At 40.9% G+C, this 22,758-nt stretch overlaps 1 protein-coding gene across 3 annotated transcripts in view; it reads right to left on the reverse strand.

Moving 5' to 3' along the window:
- The window catches only part of LOC122990296 (TBC1 domain family member 9B), a 34,058-nt gene that overhangs the window by 5,772 nt on the left and 5,528 nt on the right, over nucleotides 1-22,758 (reverse strand). For all 3 annotated transcript variants that reach the window (XM_044363606.1, XM_044363605.1, XM_044363604.1), the window contains 15 exons: nucleotides 22,171-22,429; nucleotides 21,774-21,981; nucleotides 21,506-21,703; nucleotides 21,301-21,423; nucleotides 19,922-20,072; nucleotides 19,390-19,604; nucleotides 17,810-17,927; nucleotides 16,900-17,102; nucleotides 15,682-15,764; nucleotides 15,452-15,581; nucleotides 14,261-14,359; nucleotides 14,114-14,182; nucleotides 13,207-13,447; nucleotides 3,982-4,047; nucleotides 2,406-2,474 (listed from right to left, as the gene is read on the reverse strand). In XM_044363606.1, the coding sequence (XP_044219541.1) occupies nucleotides 2,406-2,474; nucleotides 3,982-4,047; nucleotides 13,207-13,447; nucleotides 14,114-14,182; nucleotides 14,261-14,359; nucleotides 15,452-15,581; nucleotides 15,682-15,764; nucleotides 16,900-17,102; nucleotides 17,810-17,927; nucleotides 19,390-19,604; nucleotides 19,922-20,072; nucleotides 21,301-21,423; nucleotides 21,506-21,703; nucleotides 21,774-21,981; nucleotides 22,171-22,429 (2,232 nt within the window). The remainder of the gene's footprint in view (nucleotides 1-2,405; nucleotides 2,475-3,981; nucleotides 4,048-13,206; nucleotides 13,448-14,113; nucleotides 14,183-14,260; nucleotides 14,360-15,451; nucleotides 15,582-15,681; nucleotides 15,765-16,899; nucleotides 17,103-17,809; nucleotides 17,928-19,389; nucleotides 19,605-19,921; nucleotides 20,073-21,300; nucleotides 21,424-21,505; nucleotides 21,704-21,773; nucleotides 21,982-22,170; nucleotides 22,430-22,758) is intronic.

Here is a 22,758-nt window from a genome sequence, read left to right on the forward strand (position 1 = left end):
GATTGATGCACAAGAAGAATTCAGAAGACACTGAGTGATATCAACAAGACACACCTGAGGAACTCCCTACAAGAGCGACTCCCAAAACAGTATTCAGAGGATGTCGAAGGACACTGGGAGACCCTGAAGACCACAATCCTTAAGACCATCAGGTAGATCATCGGCTTCAGGACAAAGAAACATCAGGATTGGTTTGATGAAAGTGATACTGAGATTCAACATCTGATAGACGCTGAAAGGAAAAACTTCTGCACAAGGCACAAGACATCGAAGGCTCCATCTAAAGCAGGATGACAGAACTGAAGAACAACTGGTGGACTGCGAAGGCCCCGGAAATCCAGCAGCTTGCTGACACGGGTGACACCAGTAGAGTTGTATACATCATGGCTTTGACTAGAGGTCATTGCTGTAAAATGGTGGATAAACACATTTCCTATAAATTCTTCACAATAAAAGCCTTCAGTGGAGAGCAGATATCTGAAAATACAAACATGGAAGAGAAACTAAACTTTAAACCACAGAGATTCGGTTCCTACAGACGTCCCGAGAGCTGAACACACAGACAAACATCTTTCTCTCTGGTCTCCACAGACATGAGTCGAGTCTCGCAACACAGCAACCTACTTGAAACCGGGTCAGGGACACTTTAGCCCGACTCCGGAGAGGGTCCATCTTGGGCACAGCTTGGCATGACTCAGCATGTTTAAACTGGTAATGGTTTGATTCGGCGCAGGCCTAAAGTGCTCAATGGAAAAACCCTACTGAGGTCTCTTCAGTGCTACCAAGGCTGTGTATGGACCCAGCTACAGGGCCTCATCCCCATCAGTTCCAACGATGGACAGTCTCTCCTGGGAAGCGAAGAGGCCATCAGCTCTGGATGGAGAGAAGTCTTGTAGGAGCTTCTGAACCAAAACACCACCGTTGAAATAGAAGCCGCCGACCAAATCCAAACAAGCGGCCCATCATGGAACACATGGGTGACATCCTGGGTGTAACGAGGTCCAGGATGAGCAACAACTAGGCCTCTGGACCTAACGGGACCTAACGGGACCTGACGGGACCTGACGGGACCTAACGGGACCTGACGGGACCTAACGGGACCTGACGGGACCTGACGGGACCTGACGGGACCTGACGGGACCTGACGGGACCTAACGGGACCTGACGGGACTTAACGGGACCTGACGGGACCTAACGGGACCTGACGGGACCTGACGGGACCTGACGGGATCCTGGCAGAAATCTTCAAAGAAGCCGTGACTGTCAGTCTTTGAGAGGGGAGATAAGATCTGTGGCAACTACAGATCACTTCTATCCGACCTCGAGTGATCACCGATGATGATGACGGGTGTGTGTGTGTGTGTGTGTGTGTGTGTTACTGTGTGTGTGTGTTACTGTATGTGTGTGTGTGTGTGTGTGTGTGTGTGTGTTACTGTATGTGTGTGTGTGTGTGTGTGTTACTGTATGTGTGTGTGTGTGTGTGTGTGTGTGTGTGTGTGTGTGTGTGTGTGTGTGTGTGTGTTACTGTATGTGTGTGTGTGTGTGTGTGTGTGTGTGTGTTACTGTATGTGTGTGTGTGTGTGTGTGTTACTGTATGTGTGTGTGTGTGTGTGTGTGTGTGTGTGTGTGTGTGTGTGTGTGTGTTACTGTATGTGTGTGTGTGTGTGTGTGTGTGTGTGTGTGTGTGTGTGTGTGTGTGTGTGTGTGTGTGTGTGTGTGTGTGTGTGTGTGTGTGTGTGTGTGTGTGTTACTGTATGTGTGTGTGTGTGTGTGTGTGTGTGTGTGTGTGTGTGTGTGTGTGTGTTACTGTATGTGTGTGTGTGTGTGTGTGTGTGTGTGTGTGTGTGTGTGTGTGTGTGTTACTGTATGTGTGTGTGTGTGTGTGTGTGTGTGTGTGTGTGTGTGTGTGTGTTACTGTATGTGTGTGTGTGTGTGTGTGTGTGTGTGTGTTACTGTATGTGTGTGTGTGTGTGTGTGTTACTGTATGTGTGTGTGTGTGTGTGTGTGTGTGTGTGTGTGTGTGTGTGTGTGTGTGTGTGTGTGTGTGTGTGTGTGTGTGTATGTGTGTGTGTGTTACTGTATGTGTGTGTGTGTGTGTGTGTTACTGTATGTGTGTGTGTGTGTGTGTGTGTGTGTGTGTGTGTGTGTGTGTGTGTTACTGTATGTGTGTGTGTGTGTGTGTGTTACTGTATGTGTGTGTGTGTGTGTGTGTGTGTGTGTGTGTGTGTGTGTGTGTTACTGTATGTGTGTGTGTGTGTGTGTGTGTGTGTGTGTGTGTGTGTGTGTGTGTGTTACTGTATGTGTGTGTGTGTGTGTGTGTTACTGTATGTGTGTGTGTGTGTGTGTGTGTGTGTGTGTGTGTGTGTGTGTGTGTTACTGTATGTGTGTGTGTGTGTGTGTGTCACCTTGTGTTGCATCTTCAGTAAAGAAGTGCGCTGCCTCCAGAGCAGACTCAGCCTCCTCCGCACACAAAGCTACAGACAGACAGACTCGTTAGTGTTTGTTTGTTGTTTTGAAAAGTTTCTCACCTTTAAATCTCAGTTTAACACCTGGACCTACCTGCAGGTTTTGTGACATCACAGCTAGTTTGGAGCCATTCGTGGTCCAGTACGAAACTTACACAAGTGATATACGGAAACTTGAAGCCTCCAGTGCACGAACACAGAGAATTAGAGACGTCACAATTTCATTTCTACATCCCAGAACATCCCGGATCAATAACTCATAAGCTAAATGTTGTAAAAACACAAACGACACCTCTTTCCTACCATTGTAAGGTCGACTATGAGCTACATCGTCCGAGCTGGACTAATAACACTGATCTCTCTGTACAGCCGGCAGTGAGATGAGTGTTAACTTTCCCTTCTGCCATCCAGGAGCTCTTCTTCCTGTTTTTGTGTTTGTTCCCAATTGACTGGTAAAATAAGTTATTATTATCACATTTTAAATAAATTATTTAAAAGGTGCGATATATGACATCATCAGCCCCACTAGATGTCGCATTAGCATCTCAGACCAAAACAAACGTTCACTCAGTAAACCTGAAGGGAAAAACAGCGACAACTCAGATCAAACTGTCAAACTAGACAATGTTGATGAAATATGAATCACGATTCTGTTGCTGCCATCAGTGTATGAATGTGTGTGTGAACGGCTGAATGTTGACATGTACTGTAAAGCACTTTGAGCGGTCAGGAAACTAGAAAGGCGCCAGACATGTGAAATCCATTTAACATTTACTACTTTGATATTGGATCAGTATCTCAGTCTTGTGGCCGTGTAGAGTGATTTAGTTAATGCTTGACTTATTTAAGCTCAATTCAGGTCAAACATGTGGATCAGGATAAAGGAGAACAAAGCTACTATAACAGCTTGAGACTCACGATGCGGCCATCTTAAAGGATGTTTAGAATGATTAACCTGATGCTCCAGATGGTTTGTTACACGGAGAAGCACTTTCAAAAGATACTCGGCAGGAGATCGGATGAACCGCCCGTCCATCTCCGTCTTACCAGCTGGATTCACAAGATCACATGAGAATCCTCACAGAATGCCGACCGGTCCGAACCGCCGGAGGTTCAGACACAAACAGAACCCTGAAGCCTGACAACACGGATTCTTCTGTGATCTCATGATGATGTCGTGATCTTGCGAATCCAGCTGCCTCGGACACAAATTATTCTTTTATGTCTTAAAACGTGGAGAATCTCTACTGATTCAGACCCAGAACTGAAGATCCTGACCTCCCTCCTGCTCTGCACCCCAGTGACCTTTGAGACCATGTTTCCTCAAACTCTACACGCTCGGCACAGCAGACCGACCGAACCTCAGAACACACCTGTCGTCTGTCTGAAGCCTCAAACTCATTAAAATCACGTTCAGAGAGACAAGTTAAACACTAGAAGATACCCCCCCCAACACACACACACACACACACACACGCACACACACACACACACACACAGACAGGTGAGCTGTTACCTGGTGGCAGGTGGAGCTTGAACAGCAGTTTGAGTTTGTCTGTCATGTCTCCGTGATACATTCCACCTGCAGACACACACAACAGTCTGAGCACACACACCTGACACACATATATCCACATGTTACTGCACGTTATACATGATAAACACACTGAAAGTCAAACTTACATCGTCTGAAGACACAAAAATCCATCAACATGCAAACATGATAAACACCTTTTAAACATTTTAAATAACTATTAAACATTAGAAACAACAATAAAACATTACATATAACTTTGTGTTTCTGTTGTTTCAGACGTGTTTCTATTATTCTGGACGTGTTTCTATTATTCTGGACGTGTTTCTGTTATTTCAAAGTGTTCTGTTATTTCAGACGTGTTTCTGTTGTTTCAGACGTGTTTCTATTATTCTGGACGTCTTTCTGTTATTTCAGACGTGTTTCTGTTGTTTCAGACGTGTTTCTGTTATTTCAGACGTGTTTCTATTATTCTGGACGTGTTTCTAATATTTCAGACGTGTTTCTATTATTCTGGACGTGTTTCTGTTATTCTGGACGTGTTTCTGTTGTTTCAGACGTGTTTCTGTTATTCTGGACGTGTTTCTGTTGTTTCAGACGTGTTTCTGTTATTTCAGACGTGTTTCTATTATTCTGGACGTTTTTCTATTATTTCAAAGTGTTTCTGTTATTCTGGACGTGTTTCTGTTATTTCAGACGTGTTTCTGTTATTCTGGACGTGTTTCTGTTATTTCAGACGTGTTTCTAATATTCTGGACGTGTTTCTATTATTTCAAAGTGTTTCTGTTATTCTGGACGTGTTTCTGTTGTTTCAGACGTGTTTCTATTATTTCAGACGTGTTTCTGTTATTCTGGATATGTTTCTGTTGTTTCAGACGTGTTTCTATTATTTCAGACGTGTTTCTGTTATTCTGGATGTGTTTCTGTTATTTCAGACCTGTTTCTATTATTCTGGACGTGTTTCTGTTGTTTCAGACGTGTTTCTATTATTTCAGACATGTTTCTATTATTTCAGACGTGTTTCTGTTATTCTGGATGTGTTTCTGTTGTTTCAGACGTGTTTCTATTATTTCAGACGTGTTTCTATTATTTCAGACGTGTTTCTGTTATTCTGGACGTGTTTCTGTTGTTTCAGACGTGTTTCTATTATTTCAGACGTGTTTCTATTATTTCAGACGTGTTTCTGTTATTCTGGATGTGTTTCTGTTGTTTCAGACGTGTTTCTATTATTTCAGACGTGTTTCTGTTATTCTGGATGTGTTTCTGTTATTTCAGACGTGTTTCTATTATTCTGGACGTGTTTCTGTTGTTTCAGACGTGTTTCTATTATTTCAGACGTGTTTCTATTATTCTGGACGTGTTTCTGTTATTTCAGACGTGTTTCTGTTATTTCAGACATGTTTCTGTTATTCTGGACGTGTTTCTGTTGTTTCAGACGTGTTTCTATTATTCTGGACGTGTTTCTGTTATTTCAGACGTGTTTCTGTTATTCTGGACGTGTTTCTGTTATTTCAGACGTGTTTCTATTATTCTGGACGTGTTTCTGTTATTTCAGACGTGTTTCTGTTATTTCAGACGTGTTTCTGTTATTCTGGACATGTTTCTGTTGTGTCAGACGTGTTTCTATTATTCTGGACGTGTTTCTGTTATTTCAGACGTGTTTCTATTATTCTGGACGTGTTTCTGTTATTTCAGACGTGTTTCTGTTATTTCAGACGTGTTTCTGTTATTTCAGACGTGTTTCTATTATTCTGGACGTGTTTCTGTTATTTCAGACGTGTTTCTGTTATTTCAGACGTGTTTCTGTTATTCTGGACGTGTTTCTGTTGTGTCAGACGTGTTTCTATTATTCTGGACGTGTTTCTGTTATTTCAGACGTGTTTCTGTTATTCTGGACGTGTTTCTGTTATTCTGGACGTGTTTCTGTTGTTTCAAAGTGTTTCTGTTATTCTGGACGTGTTTCTGTTATTTCAGACGTGTTTCTATTATTCTGGACGTGTTTCTGTTATTTCAGACGTGTTTCTGTTATTTCAGACGTGTTTCTGTTATTCTGGACGTGTTTCTGTTGTGTCAGACGTGTTTCTATTATTCTGGACGTGTTTCTGTTATTTCAGACGTGTTTCTGTTATTTCAGACGTATTTCTATTATTCTGGACGTGTTTCTGTTATTTCAGACGTGTTTCTGTTATTTCGGACGTGTTTCTGTTATTTCAGACGTGTTTCTGTTATTTCAGACGTGTTTCTGTTGTTTCAGACATGTTTCTATTATTCTGGACGTGTTTCTGTTATTTCAGACGTGTTTCTGTTATTTCAGACGTGTTTCTGTTATTTCAGACGTGTTTCTGTTATTCTGGACGTGTTTCTGTTGCTTCAAAGTGTTTCTGTTATTCTGGACGTGTTTCTGTTATTTCAGACGTGTTTCTATTATTCTGGACGTGTTTCTGTTATTTCAGACGTGTTTCTGTTATTTCAGACGTGTTTCTGTTATTCTGGATGTGTTTCTGTTATTTCAGACGTGTTTCTATTATTCTGGACGTGTTTCTATTATTTCGAAGTGTTTCTGTTATTCTGGACGTGTTTCTGTTATTTCAGACGTGTTTCTGTTATTCTGGACGTGTTTCTGTTATTTCAGACGTGTTTCTAATATTCTGGACGTGTTTCTGTTATTTCAGACGTGTTTCTAATATTCTGGACGTGTTTCTATTATTTCAAAGTGTTTCTGTTATTCTGGACGTGTTTCTGTTGTTTCAGACGTGTTTCTGTTGTTTCAAACGTGTTTCTATTATTTCAGACGTGTTTCTGTTATTTCAGACGTGTTTCTGTTATTTCAGACGTGTTTCTGTTATTCTGGACGTGTTTCTGTTGTTTCAAAGTGTTTCTGTTATTCTGGACGTGTTTCTGTTATTTCAGACGTGTTTCTGTTATTCTGGACGTGTTTCTGTTGTGTCAGACGTGTTTCTATTATTCTGGACGTGTTTCTGTTATTTCAGACGTGTTTCTGTTATTTCAGACGTGTTTCTATTATTCTGGACGTGTTTCTGTTATTTCAGACGTGTTTCTGTTATTTCGGACGTGTTTCTGTTATTTCAGACGTGTTTCTGTTATTTCAGACGTGTTTCTGTTGTTTCAGACGTGTTTCTGTTATTTCAGACGTGTTTCTGTTATTTCAGACGTGTTTCTGTTATTTCAGACGTGTTTCTGTTATTCTGGACGTGTTTCTGTTATTTCAGACGTGTTTCTATTATTCTGGACGTGTTTCTATTATTTCAAAGTGTTTCTGTTATTCTGGACGTGTTTCTGTTATTTCAGACGTGTTTCTGTTATTCTGGACGTGTTTCTGTTATTTCAGACGTGTTTCTAATATTCTGGACGTGTTTCTGTTATTTCAGACGTGTTTCTAATATTCTGGACGTGTTTCTATTATTTCAAAGTGTTTCTGTTATTCTGGACGTGTTTCTGTTGTTTCAGACGTGTTTCTATTATTTCAGACGTGTTTCTATTATTTCAGACGTGTTTCTGTTATTTCAGACGTGTTTCTATTATTCTGGACGTGTTTCTGTTATTTCAGACGTGTTTCTGTTATTCTGGATGTGTTTCTGTTATTCTGGACGTGTTTCTGTTATTTCAGACGTGTTTCTATTATTCTGGACGTGTTTCTGTTATTTCAGACGTGTTTCTGTTATTTCAGACGTGTTTCTGTTATTCTGGGTGTGTTTCTATTATTCTGGACGTGTTTCTGTTATTTCAGACGTGTTTCTATTATTCTGGACGTGTTTCTGTTATTTCAGGCGTGTTTCTATTATTCTGGACGTGTTTCTGTTATTCTGGACGTGTTTCTATTATTCTGGACGTGTTTCTGTTATTTCAGACGTGTTTCTGTTATTTCAGACGTGTTTCTATTATTCTGGACGTGTTTCTGTTATTTCAGACGTGTTTCTGTTATTTCAGACGTGTTTCTGTTATTCTGGACGTGTTTCTGTTATTTCAGACGTGTTTCTATTATTCTGGACGTGTTTCTGTTATTTCAGACGTGTTTCTGTTATTCTGGACGTGTTTCTGTTGTTTCAGACGTGTTTCTTTTATTTCAGACGTGTTTCTGTTATTCTGGATTTGTTTCTGTTGTTTCAGACGTGTTTCTATTATTTCAGACGTGTTTCTGTTATTCTGGATGTGTTTCTGTTATTTCAGACATGTTTCTATTATTTCAGACGTGTTTCTATTATTCTGGACGTGTTTCTGTTGTTTCAGACGTGTTTCTATTATTTCAGACGTGTTTCTATTATTCTGGACATGTTTCTGTTATTTCAGATGTGTTTCTGTTATTCTGGACGTGTTTCTGTTGTTTCAGACGTGTTTCTGTTATTCTGGACGTGTTTCTGTTATTTCAGACGTGTTTCTGTTATTCTGGACGTGTTTCTATTATTCTGGACGTGTTTCTGTTGTTTCAGACGTGTTTCTATTATTTCAGGCGTGTTTCTATTATTCTGGACGTGTTTCTATTATTTCAGACGTGTTTCTATTATTCTGGACGTGTTTCTGTTATTTCAGACGTGTTTCTGTTATTTCAGACGTGTTTCTGTTATTCTGGGTGTGTTTCTATTATTCTGGACGTGTTTCTGTTATTTCAGACGTGTTTCTGTTATTTCAGACGTGTTTCTGTTATTCTGGACATGTTTCTGTTATTTCAGACGTGTTTCTATTATTCTGGACGTGTTTCTATTATTCTGGACGTGTTTCTGTTATTTCAAAGTGTTCTGTTATTTCAGACGTGTTTCTATTATTCTGGACGTGTTTCTATTATTCTGGACGTGTTTCTATTATTTCAAAGTGTTTCTGTTATTCTGGACGTGTTTCTGTTGTTTCAGACGTGTTTCTATTATTTCAGACGTGTTTCTGTTATTCTGGATGTGTTTCTGTTGTTTCAGACGTGTTTCTATTATTTCAGACGTGTTTCTGTTATTCTGGATGTGTTTCTGTTATTTCAGACGTGTTTCTATTATTCTGGACGTGTTTCTATTATTTCAAAGTGTTTCTGTTATTCTGGACGTGTTTCTGTTGTTTCAGACGTGTTTCTATTATTTCAGACGTGTTTCTGTTATTCTGGATGTGTTTCTGTTGTTTCAGACGTGTTTCTATTATTTCAGACGTGTTTCTGTTATTCTGGATGTGTTTCTGTTATTTCAGACGTGTTTCTATTATTCTGGACGTGTTTCTGTTGTTTCAGACGTGTTTCTATTATTTCAGACGTGTTTCTATTATTTCAGACGTGTTTCTGTTATTCTGGATGTGTTTCTGTTGTTTCAGACGTGTTTCTATTATTTCAGACGTGTTTCTATTATTTCAGACGTGTTTCTGTTATTCTGGACGTGTTTCTGTTGTTTCAGACGTGTTTCTATTATTTCAGACGTGTTTCTATTATTTCAGACGTGTTTCTGTTATTCTGGATGTGTTTCTGTTGTTTCAGACGTGTTTCTATTATTTCAGACATGTTTCTGTTATTCTGGATGTGTTTCTGTTGTTTCAGACGTGTTTCTATTATTTCAGACGTGTTTCTATTATTCTGGACGTGTTTCTGTTATTTCAGACGTGTTTCTGTTATTTCAGACATGTTTCTATTATTTCAGACATGTTTCTGTTATTCTGGATGTGTTTCTGTTGTTTCAGACGTGTTTCTATTATTTCAGACATGTTTCTGTTATTCTGGATGTGTTTCTGTTGTTTCAGACGTGTTTCTATTATTTCAGACGTGTTTCTGTTATTCTGGACGTGTTTCTGTTGTTTCAGACGTGTTTCTGTTATTTCAGACGTGTTTCTATTATTTCAGACGTGTTTCTGTTATTCTGGACGTGTTTCTGTTGTTTCAGACGTGTTTCTGTTATTTCAGACGTGTTTCTGTTATTCTGGACGTGTTTCTGTTGTGTCAGACGTGTTTCTATTATTCTGGACGTGTTTCTGTTACTTCAGACGTGTTTCTGTTATTTCAGACGTGTTTCTATTATTCTGGACGTGTTTCTGTTATTTCAGACGTGTTTCTGTTATTTCAGACGTGTTTCTGTTATTTCAGACGTGTTTCTATTATTCTGGACGTGTTTCTGTTATTTCAGACGTGTTTCTGTTATTTCAGACGTGTTTCTGTTATTTCAGACGTGTTTCTATTATTCTGGACGTGTTTCTGTTATTTCAGACGTGTTTCTGTTATTTCAGACGTGTTTCTGTTATTCCGGACGTGTTTCTGTTGTGTCAGACGTGTTTCTATTATTCTGGACGTGTTTCTGTTATTTCAGACGTGTTTCTGTTATTCTGGACGTGTTTCTGTTGTGTCAGACGTGTTTCTATTATTCTGGACGTGTTTCTGTTGTTTCAGACGTGTTTCTATTATTTCAGGCGTGTTTCTATTATTCTGGACGTGTTTCTATTATTTCAGACGTGTTTCTGTTATTCTGGACGTGTTTCTGTTGTTTCAGACGTGTTTCTGTTATTTCAGACGTGTTTCTGTTATTCTGGACGTGTTTCTGTTGTGTCAGACGTGTTTCTATTATTCTGGACGTGTTTCTGTTACTTCAGACGTGTTTCTGTTATTTCAGACGTGTTTCTATTATTCTGGACGTGTTTCTGTTATTTCAGACGTGTTTCTGTTATTTCAGACGTGTTTCTGTTATTTCAGACGTGTTTCTATTATTCTGGACGTGTTTCTGTTATTTCAGACGTGTTTCTGTTATTTCAGACGTGTTTCTGTTATTTCAGACGTGTTTCTATTATTCTGGACGTGTTTCTGTTATTTCAGACGTGTTTCTGTTATTTCAGACGTGTTTCTGTTATTCCGGACGTGTTTCTGTTGTGTCAGACGTGTTTCTATTATTCTGGACGTGTTTCTGTTATTTCAGACGTGTTTCTGTTATTCTGGACGTGTTTCTGTTGTGTCAGACGTGTTTCTATTATTCTGGACGTGTTTCTGTTATTTCAGACGTGTTTCTGTTATTTCGGACGTGTTTCTGTTATTTCAGACGTGTTTCTGTTATTTCAGACGTGTTTCTGTTGTTTCAGACGTGTTTCTATTATTCTGGACGTGTTTCTGTTATTTCAGACGTGTTTCTTTTATTTCAGACGTGTTTCTGTTATTTCAGACGTGTTTCTGTTATTCTGGACGTGTTTCTGTTGTTTCAAAGTGTTTCTGTTATTCTGGACGTGTTTCTGTTATTTCAGACGTGTTTCTGTTATTCTGGACGTGTTTCTGTTATTTCAGACGTGTTTCTAATATTCTGGACGTGTTTCTGTTATTTCAGACGTGTTTCTAATATTCTGGACGTGTTTCTATTATTTCAAAGTGTTTCTGTTATTCTGGACGTGTTTCTGTTGTTTCAGACGTGTTTCTGTTGTTTCAGACGTGTTTCTATTATTTCAGACGTGTTTCTGTTATTTCAGACGTGTTTCTATTATTTCAGACGTGTTTCTGTTATTCTGGACGTGTTTCTGTTGTTTCAAAGTGTTTCTGTTATTCTGGACGTGTTTCTGTTATTTCAGACGTGTTTCTGTTATTCTGGACGTGTTTCTGTTGTGTCAGACGTGTTTCTATTATTCTGGACGTGTTTCTGTTATTTCAGACGTGTTTCTGTTATTTCAGACGTGTTTCTATTATTCTGGACGTGTTTCTGTTATTTCAGACGTGTTTCTGTTATTTCGGACGTGTTTCTGTTATTTCAGACGTGTTTCTGTTATTTCAGACGTGTTTCTGTTGTTTCAGACGTGTTTCTGTTATTTCAGACGTGTTTCTGTTATTTCAGACGTGTTTCTGTTGTTTCAGACGTGTTTCTATTATTCTGGACGTGTTTCTGTTATTTCAGACGTGTTTCTGTTATTTCAGATGTGTTTCTGTTATTCTGGACGTGTTTCTATTATTTCAAAGTGTTTCTGTTATTCTGGACGTGTTTCTATTATTTCAAAGTGTTTCTGTTATTTCAGACGTGTTTCTGTTGTTTCAGACGTGTTTCTATTATTCTGGACGTGTTTCTGTTATTTCAGACGTGTTTCTGTTATTTCAGACGTGTTTCTGTTATTCTGGACGTGTTTCTGTTATTTCAGACGTGTTTCTATTATTCTGGACATGTTTCTGTTATTTCAGACGTGTTTCTGTTATTTCAGACGTGTTTCTGTTATTCTGGGTGTGTTTCTATTATTCTGGACGTGTTTCTGTTATTTCAGACGTGTTTCTATTATTCTGGACGTGTTTCTGTTATTTCAGGCGTGTTTCTATTATTCTGGACGTGTTTCTGTTATTCTGGACGTGTTTCTATTATTCTAGATGTGTTTCTGTTATTTCAGACGTGTTTCTGTTATTTCAGACGTGTTTCTATTATTCTGGACGTGTTTCTGTTATTTCAGACGTGTTTCTGTTATTTCAGACGTGTTTCTGTTATTCTGGACGTGTTTCTGTTGTTTCAGACGTGTTTCTTTTATTTCAGACGTGTTTCTGTTATTCTGGATGTGTTTCTGTTGTTTCAGACGTGTTTCTATTATTTCAGACGTGTTTCTGTTATTCCGGATGTGTTTCTGTTATTTCAGACATGTTTCTATTATTTCAGACGTGTTTCTATTATTCTGGACGTGTTTCTGTTGTTTCAGACGTGTTTCTGTTATTTCAGACGTGTTTCTATTATTCTGGACATGTTTCTGTTATTTCAGACGTGTTTCTGTTATTCTGGACGTGTTTCTGTTATTTCAGACGTGTTTCTGTTATTCTGGACGTGTTTCTATTATTCTGGACGTGTTTCTGTTGTTTCAGACGTGTTTCTATTATTTCAGGCGTGTTTCTATTATTCTGGACATGTTTCTGTTGTTTCAGACGTGTTTCTATTATTCTGGACGTGTTTCTGTTATTTCAGACGTGTTTCTTTTATTCTGGACGTGTTTCTATTATTCTGGACGTGTTTCTGTTGTTTCAGACGTGTTTCTATTATTTCAGGCGTGTTTCTATTATTCTGGACGTGTTTCTATTATTTCAGACGTGTTTCTATTATTCTGGACGTGTTTCTGTTATTTCAGACGTGTTTCTGTTATTTCAGACGTGTTTCTGTTATTCTGGGTGTGTTTCTATTATTCTGGACGTGTTTCTGTTATTTCAGACGTGTTTCTGTTATTTCAGACGTGTTTCTGTTATTCTGGACGTGTTTCTGTTATTCTGGACGTGTTTCTATTAATGTGTCCACTCACTGAGTCCGGTGATGAACTCCTTGAAGTTGACAAGGCCGTCCTGGTTCTGGTCCAGGATCCTGAAGAGACGGGCGGACAGCGAGGGGGTGTGGCCTCCACAGAGCCAGGGAGCAAGCGCGGTGAACAGCTGGGTGAACTGCACAGGGTCGATGCGGTACTGCTCTAGGTACGGCAGGCTCGGATCGTGACGCTCCGCTGCTGAGCTGCTGGAGCCCCAATAACAGCTGGTCATATGCTGGGCCTGAAACAGGAGGGCAGGGTCAACTACTGTAGCTAACCGCTAACATGCTAACAGCTGGTCATATGCTGGGCCTGAAACAGGAGGGCAGGGTCAACTACTGTAGCTAACCGCTAACATGCTAACAGCTGGTCATGTGCTGGGCCTGAAACAGGAGGGCAGGGTCAACTACTGTAGCTAACCGCTAACATGCTAACAGCTGGTCATATGCTGGGCCTGAAACAGGAGGGCAGGGTCAACTACTGTAGCTAACCGCTAACATGCTAACAGCTGGTCATGTGCTGGGCCTGAAACAGGACGTGTTGTGTAACTGAATGGTTGCTCGACAGCAACAGTCAACAGTTTGGACACAGCTTCTCATTGAAGGCTTTTTAAAAAATATCTACTATTTTCTCCATTGTAGAACAAAACTGAAGACCTCAAAACTATAAAATAACAAATATAGAATGAAGTAGTAAACAACGAAAGTGTTAAACGAACACATTATATCTGTTTGCCTTGATGACAGCTTTGCACACTGTTGATAATATCTGAACCAGCTTCATGATGTTAACACCTGGACGGTTTTCATTAATAGTTAAATATAAATTTATATAAATATAAAGAAAAACCCTTGAATGGGTGGGTGTGTCAGAGCGTTTGGTGCAGTTTGCTGGAACATGTTCTGACCTTAAAAAGACAGTACAGCTCCTCCAGCTCCTCGATGCTGAAAGCTGACTCTGTCATCATCGCTCTCACCTGCAACCAAACACACCTGTAAACACTCATCCGTATTAGCATGTTAGCATTAGCTGGTAGCACGCTAACATCACCCACCACGCTCCTCTTGGCCGTGTCCTCCAGAGACTGGATGACTTTTAACCTTTGCTTGAACCTCATCTGCTCAATGACATCAGAGCGCAAACTGCCGAACTTCTGCTCAAACAGAGAAGAAGAAGCAGAAACCAGGAGTTAGACCGAGACGCCCTGGCTATGGGAGTTAGACCGAGAAACATATTCCCACATACAATATGTGTACAGTGCTGTACATATGTATGTTTATATATGTATACAGTGCATATGTATGTTTATATATGTTTACAGTACATATGTATGTTTATATATGTTTACAGTACATATGTATATTTATATATGTATACAGTACATATGTATATTTATATATGTATACAGTGCATATGTATGTTTATATATGTATACAGTGCATATGTATATTTATATATGTATACAGTGCATATGTATATTTATATATGTATACAGTATATATGTATATTTATATATGTATACAGTGCATATGTATGTTTATATATGTATACAGTACATATGTATATTTATATATGTTTACAGTGCATATGTATGTTTAGATATGTATACAGTACATATGTATATTTATATATGTATACAGTGCATATGTATGTTTATATATGTATACAGTGCATATGTATATTTATATATGTATACAGTATATATGTATGTTTATATATGTATACAGTACATATGTATGTTTATATATGTTTACAGTATATATGTATGTTTATATATGTATACAGTGCATATGTATATTTATATATGTATACAGTATATATGTATATTTATATATGTGTACAGTATATATGTATATTTATATATGTATACAGTACATATGTATATTTATATATGTGTACAGTGCATATGTATGTTTATATATGTTTACAGTACATATGTATATTTATATATGTATACAGTACATATGTATATTTATATATGTGTACAGTGCATATGTATGTTTATATATGTTTACAGTACATATGTATATTTATATATGTTTACAGTGCATATGTATGTTTATATATGTTTACAGTACATATGTATGTTTATATATGTTTACAGTACATATGTATGTTTATATATGTTTACAGTACATATGTATGTTTATATATGTTTACAGTATATATGTATGTTTATATATGTGTACAGTGCTGTATGAGAGTGAATGAGTGTGATGACATCGTGTCACTAAGTCAGTCTGACTTCGTAGGATGACTTGATGAGGTCGAAGACATCGATCTCAGGTGGCGGCTCGTCACCGCTCGTCAGCAGGGCGTGCAGGTGAGGGATGGGTGGAGCCACCGTCTGTTTATTCACAACGTTATCCAGGTACCTGCACACACACACACACACACACACACACACACACGCGCGTATGAACATCTGGCAGCTCTGTCAGCATCATTTGACACACCTGGACTGTGACATCATACCTGCCCAGGATGGTCATGGCTTCTCCCTCGTCTCTGCAGGATAGCAGGGCGTCCATGTTGTCATGGAGCACCGCCAGCGCCACCTGCAAGATGTTCAGGTAACAACAGCAGAGGTCAGAGTTCAAAGGTCACAACAGAAGAATGCTGCCCACTCACACTCTATTACACGCCTGACGTACCTGTTCACTCAGGGTTAGGGTTAGGTAACCCGAGGGTCACACATGTACACATGTACTCAGGTACACATGTACTCAGGTAAACAGGTACACAGGTAAACAGGTAAACAGGTACACAGGTACACAAGTAGGCTTAACAGTAAACAGTCAGTAAACAGTCAGTAAACAGTAAACAGTCAGTAAACAGTCAGTAAACAGTCAGTAAACAGTAAACAGTCAGTAAACAGTAAACAGTCAGCAAACAGTCAGTAAACAGTAAACAGTCAGTAAACAGTAAACAGTCAGTAAACAGTCAGTAAACAGTCAGTAAACAGTAAACAGTCAGTAAACAGTCAGTAAACAGTCAGTAAACAGTCAGTTAACAGTAAACAGTCAGTAAACAGTCAGTAAACAGTCAGTTAACAGTAAACAGTGAGTAAACAGTAAACAGTCAGTAAACAGTCAGTAAACAGTAAACAGTCAGTTAACAGTAAACAGTCAGTAAACAGTCAGTAAACAGTAAACAGTCAGTTAACAGTCAGTAAACAGTAAACAGTCAGTAAACAGTCAGTAAACAGTAAACAGTCAGTTAACAGTAAACAGTCAGTAAACAGTCAGTAAACAGCAAACAGTCAGTAAACAGTCAGTAAACAGTAAACAGTCAGTAAACCGTAAACAGTCAGTAAACAGTCAGTAAACAGTAAACAGTCAGTTAACAGTAAACAGCCAGTAAACAGTCAGTAAACAGTCAGTAAACAGTAAACAGTCAGTAAACAGTCAGTAAACAGTAAACAGTAAACAGTCAGTAAACAGTCAGTAAACAGTAAACAGTCAGTAAACAGTCAGTAAACAGTAAACAGTCAGTAAACAGTCAGTTAACAGTAAACAGTCAGTAAACAGTAAACAGTCAGTAAACAGTCAGTAAACAGTAAACAGTCAGTAAACAGTCAGTAAACAGTAAACAGTCAGTAAACAGTAAACAGTCAGTAAACAGTCAGTTAACATTAAACAGTCAGTAAACAGTCAGTAAACAGTAAACAGTCAGGTAACAGGCGGTCAGTACCTGGAAGATGACCTTGATGCCCTCGTAGAAGAAGCAATCGACCAGCAGCACGGCGCTGTCGAAGGGCATCACAGACAGGAAGAGGGTGAGGAACCAGGACAGGCTGATGGTGGAGATCACGCCCAGATCCTGCATGTGTTCATACAGCAGGGGCAGGAAGGCCCGGGTCAGGTCCTCGAACACGCCCTGATCCACCAGAGCTCCTGCAGAGATCCAACACATCAGAGCGGGACAGTGCCCCCTGCAGCCGTGCTGCTGCATCTCTGCTGCTGCATCCCTGCTGCTGCATCACTACTGCTGCATCACTGCTGCTGCATCTCTGCTGCTGCATCCCTGCTGCTGCATCACTACTGCTGCATCACTGCTGCTGCATCACTACTGCTGCATCACTACTGCTGCATCACTGCTGCTGCATCCCTGCTGCTGCATCTCTACTGCTGCATCTGCTGCTGCATCCCTGCTGCTGCATCTCTACTGCTGCATCTGCTGCTGCATCTGCTGCATCACTATCTGCTGCTGCATCTGCTGCTGCATCTGCTGCTGCATCACTACTGCTGCATCACTGTTACTGCATCACTGCTGCTGCATCTCTGCTGCTGCATCACTACTGCTGCATCACTACTGCTGCATCTCTGCTGCTGCATCTGCTGCTGCATCTGCTGCTGCATCTGCTGCTGCATCACTACTGCTGCATCACTGTTACTGCGTCTCTGCTGCTGCATCTCTGCTGCTGCGTCTCTGCTGCAGCATCCCTGCTGCTGCATCTCTGCACTATCTTTGTTTAGGTGTTCCTTTATTCTGGAGCAGATAATATCAGCATCATGGGGCACTCAAGACGGGGTCAGCTTATATTACATCACCAACGTATGAACCAATCAGCAGTCAGAGGTCACAGCAACCCGTTACTGACCTACGACCCTGGTGTTGTAGTAGTCTGGCAGCATCCGCTCACACAGCGCCACCAACAGCCAGAAGGCTTCTTCCTCCGTACAGTAGAGCAGCAGGACGGAGGTGACGATGTTCATCGCCTGCAGGAGGAGGACGACATCATAGTATATCACACACACATATACATATATATATATATGTGTGTTTTTTTTTAGGGACCGAGCCCAAAAGGCAGAGGACTACTGTTGTTTTACGTGTGTTTGTTTCTTTCTCTCTCTATTATTACAGGACTTAAACCCTAAATTTGACCCTAAACATGCTCAAAAACTCACCAAATTTGGCACACACATCAGGTCTGGTGAAACGCTAGCTCCTCCAAGGGTGTTAATGGTATCGGCTTCAAACTTTGATACATGACTTATGACACTGTGCTGAAGAAAAGTTGTTAAAAACTTTGTAATAACTAGAATGGTTTGGATTTTATAAGCCCTGAAAGTTGCAGTGCCACATCACCCTTACAATGTAAACCAATGGGGAGGATATCTATGGGCATGAACTTTATGTCAAACAGAAGCTTCTGACGTCTAAACTGTAAGTCTGACCACTTTCAAACCTGTATCAATGGATTCGCCACGAAATTTCCTACTAAAATATGATTTTTAATGTAAGATTTGGCCAAAGTCATGGGATTTATGAGGAGATTTCACAAGAAGCGTACTCTAAAATCCTCCTCTCCAACTGCTCCTGGTGATGTCACTCCCTCAGTGCTGTGAAACATTCCGCAATACACACTCATTATAAAATCACAGGAGGAGCAAGAAAATACTTTAAAACTCACACTCTAATATCTCAAAAACAATAAAAGATAGAAAAAACATGTAAATTCAAGATTTGTAGGTCAAAGTCTCGTGACTCATTTAAAGTTCAAATGAAGTTTGTATCTAAAACTATGTGGAAGCAGTAAATGTTCAAAAAGGTGTGGGTTCACTCACACTCTCCATTCAAATCAAACTTTCACCAGGTCATGTGGGTTAAAAGTCTTTACTTTTCTAAAAATAGACTTGATGAAAATTAGGAAAATAAATTGTTTTACACACAAACTCATCAAGAGTTTTCAATTTACTAATTGAAATTCAAGTGAATGGGCCCAAAACTTGCATGATTTTGATGACACAGTGTGAGCGAGACAGACATGTCTCACCCTGCAGAAAACTCTCATCCTGTCAATCAATCTTTCAAAATAAAAGCACACCACACTTGTAATAAATATCCTTCATTTTTAAAAAGCAAAATGATCCCGACGGGCCAGAGTGCGAGGTCCCGACCAACGCTGCTTGCAGCTTTAATTTTATTTTTATATTTTTTTTACTGTATATTGTATATGCAGTATCCGATGCCCTGGTTGTATTATATAAAGTATCTATATCTATATCTACACTTTATATATATATATATATATATACACACACACACACATATATACTGTATATACATACATACATATATACATATTTATATATATGTATGTATGTATGTATGTGTGTGTGTGTATATGTATATATATAGACATAGTATATATATACATAGTATATGTAGTACTACCTGGCAGTATCCGATGCCCGGGTTCCGGTGAGCGTAGGCGGTGAGGACACGGCGCAGTGCAGCGATGCCCGTCTCGTTCTGGAAGGCTCGGTGTTCGGGCATCGAGCGGTGAAGGTCGCGCTCAATCTCCTCGGTAGCCAATGAACAAAGCCCCATGGCCTGCTCCACCAGGTCGCCATAGTAACCAGGGTGGGACGCCATCTCATTCTGGGCTCCTGCAGGCACAGGTGACAGGTGGATTAATGAACGACTGAATGAATGAATGAGTGAGTGAGTGAGTGAGTGAGTGAATGAATGAATGAATGAGTGAATGAATGAGTGAGTGAGTGAGTGAATGAATGAATGAATGAGTGAATCAATGAATAAGTGAGTGGATGAATGAATTAATGAATAAGTGAATAAATGAATGAGTGAATGAATGACTGAATGAGTGAGTGAGTGAATAAATGAACGAGTAAGTGACTGAATGAATGAATGAATGAGAGAATAAATGAATGAGTGAGTGAGTGAATGAACGTGTGAATGAACTAACCAGAGAACAGCAGCCACAGCTCCCCTCTCAGGTTCTCTGGGATCCCGTTCAGGATGAGTTCTCTGGTTCTAGAGGTTCTGTACATACAGACACCTCGACCGAACTCTGAGAAATGGATGTTCCACGCCTCCTCCTTCATCTTCTCCTTCATCTGCAGGAGAGAAGGAACAGAGGAGGACAAGAGGAGGAGAGGATGAGATGAGGAGCAGAAGGAGGATAAGAAGGGGAGGAGGAGGAGAGGAGGAGGAGGAGAGGAGGAGGTGTTCATGTCTGACACCATCTTGTGTCACACTTTGATAGAAAGATAATGATCCGATTCACCAGAATTCTTCAAACCCCAAAACTAACAGTACCGGTGTAGTACCGGTGTAGTACCGGTGTAGTGCAGGTGTAGTACAGGTGTAGTGCCGGTGTAGTACTGGTGTAGTACTGGTGTATTACAGGTGTAGTACAGGTGTAGTACCGGTGTAGTGCAGGTGTAGTACCGGTGTAGTACCGGTGTAGTGCAGGTGTAGTACCGGTGTATTACAGGTGTAGTACAGGTGTAGTACCGGTGTAGTACCCATGTAGTACTGGTGAAGTATCCGTGTAGTACAGATGTAGTACAGGTGTAGTACTGGTGTATTACAGGTGTAGTACAGGTGTAGTACTGGTGTATTACAGGTGTAGTACTGGTGTATTACAGGTGTAGTACTGGTGTACTACTGGTGTATTACAGGTGTAGTACTGGTGTATTACAGGTGTAGTGCCGGTGTAGTACTGGTGTATTACAGGTGTAGTACAGGTGTAGTACCGGTGTAGTACCCATGTAGTACTGGTGAAGTATCCGTGTAGTACAGATGTAGTACAGGTGTAGTACTGGTGTAGTACAGATGTAGTACAGGTGTAGTACAGGTGTAGTACAGGTGTAGTACAGGTGTAGTACCGGTGTAGTACCAGTGTAGTGCAGGTGTAGTACTGGTGTATTACTAGTGTAGTACCCATGTAGTACTGGTGAAGTACCGGTGTAGTACCGGTGTAGTACCGGTGTAGTACCGGTGTAGTACAGGTGTAGTACCGGTGTAGTACCAGTGTAGTACCGGTGTAGTACCGGTGTAGTACAGGTGTAGTACCGGTGTAGTACCGGTGTAGTACAGGTGTAGTACCGGTGTAGTACCAGTGTAGTACCGGTGTAGTACCGGTATAGTACAGGTGTAGTACCGGTGTAGTACCGTGTAGTACCGGTGTAGTACAGGTGTAGTACCGGTGTAGTACAGGTGTAGTACCGGTGTAGTACCGGTGTAGTACAGGTGTAGTACCGGTGTAGTATCGGTGTAGTACAGGTGTAGTACAGGTGTAGTACCGGTGTAAGACCGGTGTAGTACCGGTGTAGTACTCACAGCTCGGGGGCCCAGGTCTTCTGTAGCCTCCTGCTGGTAGAGCTGCAGCAGCGCTCGGCTGGCGGTGGGGAGGCCAGCATGGTAATGTCGCCCCTTGCTGACAGACTCGGAGCCGGTAGGTGCCTGAGAACAAAGCAAACATCAGAAGAAGAAAATGGATGGTGTCACACCCTACATAACCTGGACACCGTTGTGAGCGACGCACCGATTGACCAATCAGAGACAGCGGGCTGGTGTCGCCCCAGCAGCTGTCGGGCGTCCGCTGCAGGAAGTCCGAGATCCGCTGCACCAGAAAGTCCCGGTCTTTGAGGTTGGCGAACAGGAAGGTCATCTTGTTCTTGGTGCTGATGGAGACGGGACAAGGTAGGACACTGCTGCTGTCCGCTTTCTCCACGATGGACACCTGAGGAGCAGAGGATCATGGGTAAGACGAGGCCGCTGCAGGTGTTCACAAGTAGCTGTACGGTACACACCTCTCTGAGCGGGATGATCAGCTGACACAGCTCTTCTTCTCTGCTGCTGAAACAGATGTAGTTGTTGGAGATGAACAGCTGTCCGACTACGTGCATCTTCGCAAATGGCGTCCACAGCGTGCAGTCAGTGTGTCCGTCCAGACGCTCGTCCTGCGTCAGCCTGAACATGGTCCGGTACCGCTCATTCTTTGCCCGCGCGTCCAAGTCCCTACAGCAGCCAGAGAGGATAGAGGGAAAAGGTCAACACCATCCTGGCTGAGAGAGAACATGTGTCAGATAGAGAGGAGGAGGAGAGGCTGATACAGTGTGAATGCTTTGTTAAATGTATGTTGTCTGCACATACAGTTCTGAGCACAGTAAATGCTCTCAGGTGTACGATTACTAAACAGAGTGAGACCTCTTGAGCGCAGAAACGTTCTTGAGCGTCTTGCAGGGTTTGGGCAGCGAGCGGTCGGCAGCGAACGCCTCGTTGTCTAGCAGCTGGCGCATGGCGATGTTGGCAAGCTGCTCCATCAGCTTGAAGGTGTCGTTGATGTTGAGGAACATGGAGAAGAAATGTTCCTCGTGACGCGTGCTGACACGGACGCTCTCCGGGAACACAAGAGTGGCATTCTTCTCCAGCTGGGTGACCTCCATCCACTGCACCACCAAGGTCACTGGGAGAGGGTGGAGGGAGTGGGGGGAGGTGAGTAAATCTGTAACTATAGTTCTATGAATACTGCATTCCCCGGCATATATTAGTATATGCCGGGTATAGTATTCATGGTATATGCCGGGTATAGTATTCATGGTAACTACAGAAGTAATCCTGGTAACAAATACCTCCTGATACCTACAGAAGTAATACTGGTAACTACAGAAGTAATCCTGGTTCCTGCAGAAGTAATCCTGGTACCTACAGAAGTACCTCCTGGTAACAAATACCTCCTGGTACCTAAAGAAGTAATCTTGGTAACAAATACCTCCTGGTACCTACAGAAGTAAT

This window comes from Thunnus albacares, chromosome 10 (assembly GCF_914725855.1).
Source record: "Thunnus albacares chromosome 10, fThuAlb1.1, whole genome shotgun sequence".
Classification (NCBI taxonomy): Eukaryota; Metazoa; Chordata; class Actinopteri; order Scombriformes; family Scombridae; genus Thunnus; species Thunnus albacares.